Raw genomic sequence first — 9,097 nt, 5'->3', positions numbered from 1 at the left:
TTTGATCCGCGTACATGATGTGATGCACTGTGTAATTATGTATTATGAGGAATCAACACATGCAAATTGAATGTGTCTGCTTGTGCTTTAGCTAAGCAATTGGTTTTAATGCACTTGCCAGTGAGCTTTTCAGTCGTGGGCGTTGTCTTTTTGACACTTGTTGTGTGTTGACCATATCTCAACGATAACTTTGTTCCCAAACTATTGTAGATGCACTTATGTCTTTTCTATGCCATTTGCTTCTTGACATATCGATTTGTGCAATTATATATACATTGAAGCAAACCCATAGTTACATATTGGGTTTAAACCCACGGTTATGTATTGGGTTTAAATTAGTTTGGGTGAAAAAAATAGAGGGTTTAGTTTTGGTTGGGCTGAAAATGGCATTAAACGGGTATAGTTCAAGTATGGTTTTGAGAGATACATGTACGGGTATGGTTCAAATATGGTTTAGGTATGAAACCATTCTCAGATTGACACCGATCGGCTTCGCCATCAACATCTAGCATACCATCTTGTTGAAAATTTGTGACTCCCACAGTGGTCGTGTTTTCGGCAATGAGTACTCTCGGCTTCCGATACTCTTAGAAATATCATCTCAGACTATACTTTTTGGATCTTCAGGTTTGAGGATCACGTTAGTATAGAGGCTGCCATGTCATGGCACCGCACCTCTCCTCTCATTGTGTAAACTAATGTAACAATAGTCTACATGCTCTTTGAGTGATGCATTCACGTGAGGATCACCCCCGCCCAGTGATTGTTAAAAAAAAATTAGTTAGGAGCCAACGATCGCTACCATGGCAGAGAAGACACCAGAAGCATAGCAATTGATTCGGAATTAGCAGCTGAAATGACCCAACCTTTACAAGATTACCTCCAACATACGAGCAAACATGAGACAATATTCTTAACCTACCTTTCAGGAAGAAAACCTGCCAGCTTCTCATGAAATTCTCCTGCATTCTGAATTCCTGTAAGAATTGAGAGGCATAGCCAGAAACAACCAAGACTAGCACACAATCACCTAATGATGGAAAGAAAGAAAGAAAAAGGATATCCCATCCCTTCAAAAATCTATCTGCTTACCTTGCATAATCACAAAAATATGGTACAGACATGTAACAACAGCCGTGGCAGAAACAAGATACTGGAGGAGGACCAAGATATGCACAGCTCGGTTTCGCATCACCTACCTATCTCTCCATGCTACACACCTCAACAGACCAAGCCGCTACTAATCGAAGCCTCGAATCACCCATCACTTGGCCAACCCAGCTCACCAAGTGGAAACCAAAACTATTTCATTCTTTCTACAACCAATTGACGCCAAAGCTTTCGCCTTCCTCTAGTCCGCATACAACATACTTTCTGTTTTTAGTATTATGCCTCGTCTCTCGGCTTTGCATTTTCAGTATTACCTGAGGTGGACTCCTCCGTCACGGCACTAGGACCGTCACTCCCTCCTGATAATGCTGAGTCAGTACTTTCAGAAGGTGTTGTTGCTGCTGCTGCTTCTGAAATATGGTGTAGCGTAAGCAGGTTAGTATGAAAAGAAAATGTACAGACCAATTATTATTATTTTGCAGCGTTTACAGCCCATTTAATCATAAGGTAATTATAACCTAGCAAATACACACTTAAAAGTTTCCCTGAATTTGGATATTGCAATAAACCGACCCACAAATGTTTCTGGCTTTGACAACAATTTACCATACATCTAACTAGTTCAATAAACTACAAAATTAAATCACAGACCTTGCTGTTCAGATGTGGGAGGTTGCTGTGCATTCCAAGCAGCAATTGCGGATGCAGCAAGCTGCTCTTCGGTTACTTTCATGAGTTCCTCGCTCGTGTAAGGCACGGTTGTTTCAGGCTTGACATCTAAAAGCAGAAGCAATAAAAGGCAGTGGCACAGTATCTTAAATTCAGTAGGCTGTTGTAAATCCATCTTTTAAGCTGAGTAATTGATTTGAGAAAAATATGGTACCATTTTCTGACAAAATTTAGAGCAACCAGCCTAGGTGAAAAAACTCTGAAAAGCATGGGCCTTAAGCTCGAGTCATGGCAAAACGTATACTTGATGAAGAGTAACACTTATTTTGGGACAGAGGGAGTACTTCATTAAAACATGAATGGCTGCAGGTTATGTGTTACTAGGTATTTAGCAAAAATAATAATGAAAAAAGAAGAACTGACTAAAAAAAATGCTAATGAACAAGCATAACTTGGCATCAACAACTGCAAGGGATCACTGTATCAGAAACACATATGGTGGAATTTCTGTTGCTTGACTGACATGCATAATTTTCAAACATATACGTTCAAAGAAGAGTGCTTTAAACAAATTGGGAAGCATTTCATTGAAAGAGCTTCAGAAGGATTGAAATAACTGACCTGGGTCAACAGCAGGCCGTGGGCTATTATTCATAGGTGGAGGAGGCCTATAACTGATGGATGGGGGATCCTCATCAAGCCCGATTTCTCGTTCAAGAGTGTTCTTGAAATCCCTTGATACATCCTAAGTGCAGAGAATTAGATTTCATTACTTAAAGGAATCCTCAGTCATAAAGCAGCAAGTAAATCTCAAACCAACCTGTAGCTCTCTGATAGTCGGTTGGAACGCACGCAGAGTCTTCCCCAAACTCCTGGCTGCCTGCAGACAAGTTTGCAAGTGTGAAATACTGGCCATGTTTCCATTTTATTTCTAATTGACAACTATGATTCCCACTGGTCGCAAAAAGGAGAACTTATTTTTAAACGTATTTTGCTAACGGAGCTATGGTTACATAGTTTATCTTGAATAAAGCTACAAGTAGAAAACATCATCAAATCCTCTGTATAACAGATAATATAGTCATTTGATCAGGGCAGTGCATCCTGGGGGTTGAGATATTTTATGCACTCAGAAGATGATGCTGTTGCTGACAATTCTGTGAACAACTACTACAATGAAATGAAGGCAAGCCCCCGGCCGAGCAAGGTTTACCTCTGCTAGACCCTTGGGGCCAAAAACCAGCAAAGCGACCACTCCAATGACCAGGGCTTCAGGAGCTCCAACGCCAAACAAAGAGGCGGAGATACCATTCCTACGCCTTCTTCTTTTGACCACTGCATTTAATTACAAGGCAAGATCAGGGACACACCTAATCGAACCTCGAGATCGATCTTGCGCGCTGAGGAAGAGGACCAACCGAACCGATTCGAGCCCCAGATAGATACAGAGCAAACGTGTCTGCAACTAACTGAATGGAGAGGCATCATGATTCGGACTTGATTGCTCGCACCATAAGAAATGTCATGTCCTCAGAGCAGAACCCCTTGAACGAACCCACCCAAGAAGCAAGCAAGCAAGCAAAGGTCTACTTACCGAAGCAAGAAGAAATCATCCGAACCCCCGAGCCGGTCCAGTGGAGGGGAGGAGGGCGATGAAGGCTGCGAGAGACGAACGCGGCAGCCGCTGGGGGCAGCCGGGCGGCTTGGCGGCCCGGCTGCCGGAGAGGTGCCGGGAGGCTGGCATAGCGCACCTGGGAAGAGCAGAGGAAGAGGCTGCTCGACATCGGGGGCAGGGCACGGGGTCAGGGTTTGAGATAGGGTTGCAGGTGCAGCCACATGATTATTTAGGCTCCGCGGCCTTCCGGGCGCGTGTCCGTCCGTTTGGGTATCGGACGGCTGGCAATTTTGTTTGCTCTTTAACTGAAATGAAATACCAGTGTACTTTCCACTAGGCTTGCAAGTTTGCTATGTTGTACTCCCTCCGTCTGAAAATACTTGTCATCAAAATGAATAAAAGAGGGTGTATCTAGATGTATTTTAGTTCTAGATACATCTTTTTTGTCCATTTTGATGACAAGTATTTTCGGATGAAGGGAGTATATATTGATTATTTTTCCTACAGAGTTGGTCAAATTTTAAAAAGTTTGACACTTACCGTTCAGGCATGAGCAGTTAGCTATCTTAAACAAACAATCTGACGTCAGATTTTTAGCCTTCTTAATAATTTAGAACTACAAGTTAGTTACATATGATTCATCGCAAAATGTACTTCTGTATTACGTATATCTTGTGCGTATTGTAGATATTAGCACCATTTTCATAAAACTTGCACAAAATCCACTTGTAGACGAACCCATCTGTGTCAGGAAGCGAATGAAGGTTCTGTAAATGGCAGACCTACACCAACTCATGGACATACAATATGAACTACAATAGCTAGTACAGTACAACTTTATTTTCCACCAGGAGAATACTGGTTGCTGTGCATAATCTCACAGTTTATGAGATACTACAACTTACCGAAACTCCCCAAACGACATGTTCCAGACAGAGAATACAACAATGTTTCAATACAAAGATATTGTTCCCGTGGGCATCTTTCTTCATCGCTAAAAGCGTATGCTAAAACCCTTGTCAGTTTTGGTGACATCCATGCTGCCGAATTCGTCAATGTCCGAATCCGAATTGCCGTCCCTGTAATTACCCCATTCTTCCGCAGAGCTGTCATCGTCCTCGCCCTTTGATGCCGGGACTTGTAGCGCCTCGGTAGGTACGGGTAAGGGTTCTTCAGTGAAGTACGGATCATTCAGCAATTCGGAAGCGCTAGCCCTCTTTGCTGGGTCATAGCAAAGTAGCCGCTTTACTATGCTAACCTCAGAGGCAGATCTGTTAGGAAGTGATGCTTTGAGGCCCGTAGGCTTCTCAACCTTGCTGAAGAAGATCTTGTTGTAATCGGGTAAATTTGAACAGCCAGGAAAGGACTCTTCTGTGATATTGCCGAGGACTCCGATGATTCTACCAATCTGGTCAATATCAGATTGGCCTGGGAATATGGGCTCTAAACTGAGAAGCTCAGCCAAAATGCATCCTAGTGACCACAGGTCGATCTCTTGGCCGTAGCTGGTTGACCCATATAGGAGCTCAGGAGCTCTAAACCACCGTGTTCCAACGCAAGAAGTGAAGGCACCAGACTCTTCATCCCCGATGTCTTCTTCAGCATCATACGAATATGAGGCTCTAAATGGATCATCGTCGATGTCAGCTGTGCTGCAAGTGGCAAGACAGGAGGTGTTTCCATCCTGAAGGCTCATTCTGTCAACATCTCCATAAGTGGACTTGGCCCGGAGTTGGTCAATCTCATGTAGGTAATCAGCTGCAGTGAGTGTCTCTGGCTCCTGAGCAGCAGGAATTTCCGGTTCATCAGATGGCTGTTCTTGAAGAATCCTGGCCTGCCAAAGAACAAAGAGCAAAATAATTTGTGAAAAGCAACACAAGTGATACAAACAACTGAAAGCAGTACAGAGTATATAGCGTACAGGTATACGACAAGCACAAGAGACAAAGTTGATCAACTATATGATAGACCACATATATGCTTCATGTGTTCCTTCGCAAGAAATGACTGCCCTTGGCAAGAGGATTGCTACTGCTGACTTACACTGACTTACGAAGCCTTTTATCCCAAACAAGTTGGGGTAGGCTAGATATGAAACCCTTTCATGAGGACTTCCCAGGAGGTCACCCATCCTAGTACTACTCTCACCCAAATGGGTTTCATACCCAAAAGACTGGCTAGTTTTTACGTTGGCTCGCCAAGCCGATCACAACCCTTAGATATGAAACCCTTTCACGAGGACTTCCCAGGAGGTCACCCATCCTAGTACTACTCTCGCTCAAATGGGTTTCATACCTATGGGACTGGCTAGTTTTTACGTTGGCTCGCCACGCCTATCACAACCCTCCTCCTTTACCCGGGCTTGGGACCGGCTATGCCTAGAAGACATAGGCGGAGTTAAGAGGATTGCTACTGCTATGATAAAATAATTTATTTGTCGTAAAGCTTGTAGTTAAAATTGTGAATATAAATCAGTATAAAATTTCAGAACATTACATTATATGAAGAACTTAACTTAATTAGCACAGAAAGACTAAACCCTATGAACATGAAAATGGTAAAAGAAGAACCTTTTACAGCAAGTCATTCATAGTACCATATCCATGAACAGGATCCAGCCTCAAACAAGGTTTAGCACTCCTAATGAAATACGAAAAGTTTTAGAATATGATACACCTAATGGTTGGAGCCACACTGATGCAAAATAATTTACTATCTCAGAAGGAAGCAAGGTAGTGTCCATTAAAGCATAGTCAATAATTATAATATATGGCTTCGTCGCAACTCTCACAAACTGAAAGGGTCGTTACAGTGTACAGATATGCCTCAGCATAACATCAACATATAAAGCTACACCATAAGAATGTAGAGGAAAAGATGACTTCGTGTTATGTCCAAAATTTACAGCAGAACATAATACTGGTATGCTGCAGCACACTGCCAAACACTTTCCTCGCTGACATGATGAACATCACCAGCTTTTGAGCTAACTCTAGCATTTGAAGAATCTCTAAAATCCGACAAGAAAATTTATTGCACAAACACAAATGACATTTCTGATTCAGCTAGATGTCCTTGTACACCAAAATTGTAGAGTATTTAAATAATAAAACTGCATGCATGTAAGACCAAGGAAGATCAATGAAAGAAATTGTAGGCATAAGATGCCCAACCCATGCTCTATATCTATGGTTTCAATTCCTAGTTTCCTACACAGAGCAAAGTATGTCTGATAAAGTAAGGATGTAATTTAGGCAAATTCAATAACTAAATCTCCCCTACTACCTTAAAGTCAACAGCTCACCATACATTAACCCATCATATAGATTTGTAGATATTTAACCCTACTGCTGACCAACAACTGTTTAGAACTTATCAATTTCGCCATTATAAGCATGATTTTAATTCCAAGATAGTTAACCTCCATGTCGGAGCACAGCAGCTGCAAAGTCCACAAAAGGCATGCAGTTTGGGGTCCATTTAGCACCAACAAATATCTGAAACTTCAAGAACAACAGCTCCATGCTCTACACGTACGTTATCATTCTATAATCAAATCCTTCGTCATGTCTACAGATTGCAACTAAAATGGTTCCTCACCTGTTATATTCCCAGAGAGTTGGAGACCATTAGAACTGCCATGTTGCAGCAGGAGCCCCCATAGTATAACCACCGAGAACAAAGAAGAAATCAACATTTACCACTATTTCAGTGCCGATTGAGGAAAGACTATCCGCCGACGTCCATGACTAATCATTCAACCTAACAGTTTTGACATGCTACTACAGAAAGAGAACCAATTCTCTACGCCTGAATCCATAAAAGAAAGTCATTCGTCGAACTGAGAAAAGCGTTATCAGGATTTCAACCTGACCAAAGTCCGCGACCTTGAGGACCCCGTCCTCGGAGATGAGCAGGTTTCCGGGCTTGAGGTCGCGGTGCACGAGGCCGGCGCGGTGGCAGGCGGCGACGCCTTCGATGACCTGCAGCATCCATCTCTTGAGCTGGCCGGCAGGGAGGCCGCCCGCGCGCCTCCCTTCGCGAACGACGGCGGCGAGGTCGAGCGGGAGCCACTCAAGGACGAGGACGTCGTCGTCGTGGTCGCCACCGGGGAAGTGGTCGAGGAGCGTGATGACATGAGGGGAGGACTCAGAGGCGGCGGCGAGGAGGGCGTCGACCTCGCGCTGGGCGCTGACAGCGTCATGGACCTCCTTGAGGGCAACCGGTGCGCCGTCGGAGCGGCGACGGCCGCGGTAGACGTCGGCGTAGGCGCCAGAGCCAGCGCGTCCGAGGACATCGTAGCGGGAGGTGACATCCGGGCGGCCGTGGATGCTCCAGCTCCCGCCTCCGCCGCCGCCGCCGATCGCCATCGGGATAGGGGTACGGCGAGGGGAGGAGTTTTCTTTTTCTCAACTTTTGACAGGAAAACTAGAAGAGAGTGTGCAGGCCGACTGGGCTTTGGTATCTGGGGCCACACGGTTGGGTGAGCGAAATTCACCTTCGAGCGTCTACCGCCCGACTTGCAAATCTGATCCCTCGTATACCCGCGCGTCCGCCAAGAGTGAGCCGTCACGTCTCAAAAACGCATTCTATATCTAGATACTTTAAATTAAAAACGTCAAATTCATATTATTACATGCAACGCAACGATCTTTCAACAGAGCTTCGTCCGGTTCCGTTCCCCGCTCGCCCGACTCCGCTCTGGCCATGTCTAGCGACCAGCTGCGCCCCTCAGGGTGTTGCTCTGGTCGCCGGTAAGGTAGAGTAGGGCATGGGACACGAGCCGGCTCACGGGACTCAAGGCGCCACCGTCTCCCATGCCCTACACTTCCTCGTCGGAGCTCGAATCTCGAACGGTGCCGTGGACGTCAGATCGATGACGGATCCGTCCTGGGACGAGCCGCGGACGTCCACCACGATGCAGTTGTGACGCCCGACTGATGCGCCATGCGGGGCGTCGGAGAATGTGACTTCTCCTTGTCAACGTCCATCGCCGCAAGGGCTGCCGCCGCCTCCCGCGCTCGGTGCCTGGCATGGCAGGCACGCCGTGCCATGTTCTCATCAGACGAGGCCCATGGTGCATCTCGATGCTCGGTGCACCAACAAAGGGTTGCGCGTGCCGTGCCATGTTCTCGTCGGACGAGGCCCATGGTGCGTCTCGATGCTCGGCGCGCCAACAGAGGGGTTGTGCGTCTGCCACCGCGTTCGGACGCCAGACGGACTGCACCGCCTTCGGCGAGGCAGCTATGAAAGCACAAGTGCTCCCCGGGTAGTTTTGGTAATTAATGTCAACATATCTCTTGTTGGACTAACACTTTTATCTAGTATGTTTTAGACAAGTTCAACAATGGAGTGGCATGGACTAAAGGATGTGGAACCCGTTCGAGATGCTAAGGATAAAGGATTGGGTCAAGCTTCAAGATCAAGACTCTGCATTTTATGTTTTAGTGATCCAAGATCACATTGGGTCTATAGGAAAAGCCAATAGTATCAAGAAGGGATGAGGTGTTGCTTAATGAGTTTCTTGCTCCACAGTGCTTAGTGATATGCTCCAAAACCCTCAACTACTTTCTCACATCCGCATATGACCTAAACCTAAAGTCAAACTCGGCCCCACCGATTCTTTCTATCCGGCGCCACCGAGTTCAGATGTCATAGCCACTGCCACAAACCCTAGGCAAATCGGTCTCACCGATAGGGATC

At 45.5% G+C, this 9,097-nt stretch overlaps 2 protein-coding genes across 3 annotated transcripts; both read right to left on the bottom strand.

Moving 5' to 3' along the window:
* Positions 1-1,071: 1,071 nt before the first annotated feature.
* Positions 1,072-3,659, bottom strand: LOC123160774 (sec-independent protein translocase protein TATB, chloroplastic). 2 transcript variants are annotated; one of them, XM_044578607.1, is made up of 7 exons: positions 3,374-3,608; positions 3,198-3,248; positions 2,993-3,114; positions 2,600-2,659; positions 2,401-2,524; positions 1,762-1,887; positions 1,072-1,520 (listed from the first exon to the last, which is right to left on the bottom strand). In XM_044578607.1, the coding sequence occupies exons 1-7, from the start codon at positions 3,561-3,563 to the stop codon at positions 1,387-1,389; spliced, it is 807 nt and encodes a 268-aa protein (XP_044434542.1). In that variant the 5' UTR covers positions 3,564-3,608; the 3' UTR covers positions 1,072-1,386. The 2 variants fall into 2 exon arrangements, with proteins under 2 accessions (XP_044434542.1, XP_044434543.1); XM_044578608.1 differs by lacking the exon at positions 3,198-3,248 and having other exon boundaries at positions 3,374-3,659.
* Positions 3,660-4,123: 464 nt separating this feature from the next.
* Positions 4,124-7,854, bottom strand: LOC123157463 (cyclin-dependent kinase F-1). Its single transcript, XM_044575750.1, has 2 exons — positions 7,264-7,854; positions 4,124-5,228 (listed from the first exon to the last, which is right to left on the bottom strand). The coding sequence occupies exons 1-2, from the start codon at positions 7,762-7,764 to the stop codon at positions 4,389-4,391; spliced, it is 1,341 nt and encodes a 446-aa protein (XP_044431685.1). The 5' UTR covers positions 7,765-7,854; the 3' UTR covers positions 4,124-4,388.
* Positions 7,855-9,097: the final 1,243 nt, after the last annotated feature.

This window comes from Triticum aestivum, chromosome 7B (assembly GCF_018294505.1).
Source record: "Triticum aestivum cultivar Chinese Spring chromosome 7B, IWGSC CS RefSeq v2.1, whole genome shotgun sequence".
Taxonomy (NCBI): Eukaryota; Viridiplantae; Streptophyta; class Magnoliopsida; order Poales; family Poaceae; genus Triticum; species Triticum aestivum.
Note: the sequence above shows the minus strand (reverse complement) of the source record. Positions and strands in the feature narration are given on the sequence as shown.

Coding starts and splice junctions, on each gene's coding strand:
- LOC123160774 (XM_044578607.1), bottom strand. CDS start 3,563: ATGTCGAGCAGCCTCTTCCTCTGCTCTTCCCAGGTGCGCTATGCCAGC. Junction 1,888..2,400: donor ACGGCCTGCTGTTGACCCAG/GTCAGTTATTTC, acceptor TTCTGCTTTTAG/ATGTCAAGCCTGAAACAACC. Junction 1,521..1,761: donor TCCCACATCTGAACAGCAAG/GTCTGTGATTTA, acceptor ACCATATTTCAG/AAGCAGCAGCAGCAACAACA.
- LOC123157463 (XM_044575750.1), bottom strand. CDS start 7,764: ATGGCGATCGGCGGCGGCGGCGGAGGCGGGAGCTGGAGCATCCACGGC. Junction 5,229..7,263: donor AGGTCGCGGACTTTGGTCAG/GTTGAAATCCTG, acceptor GTTCTTTGGCAG/GCCAGGATTCTTCAAGAACA.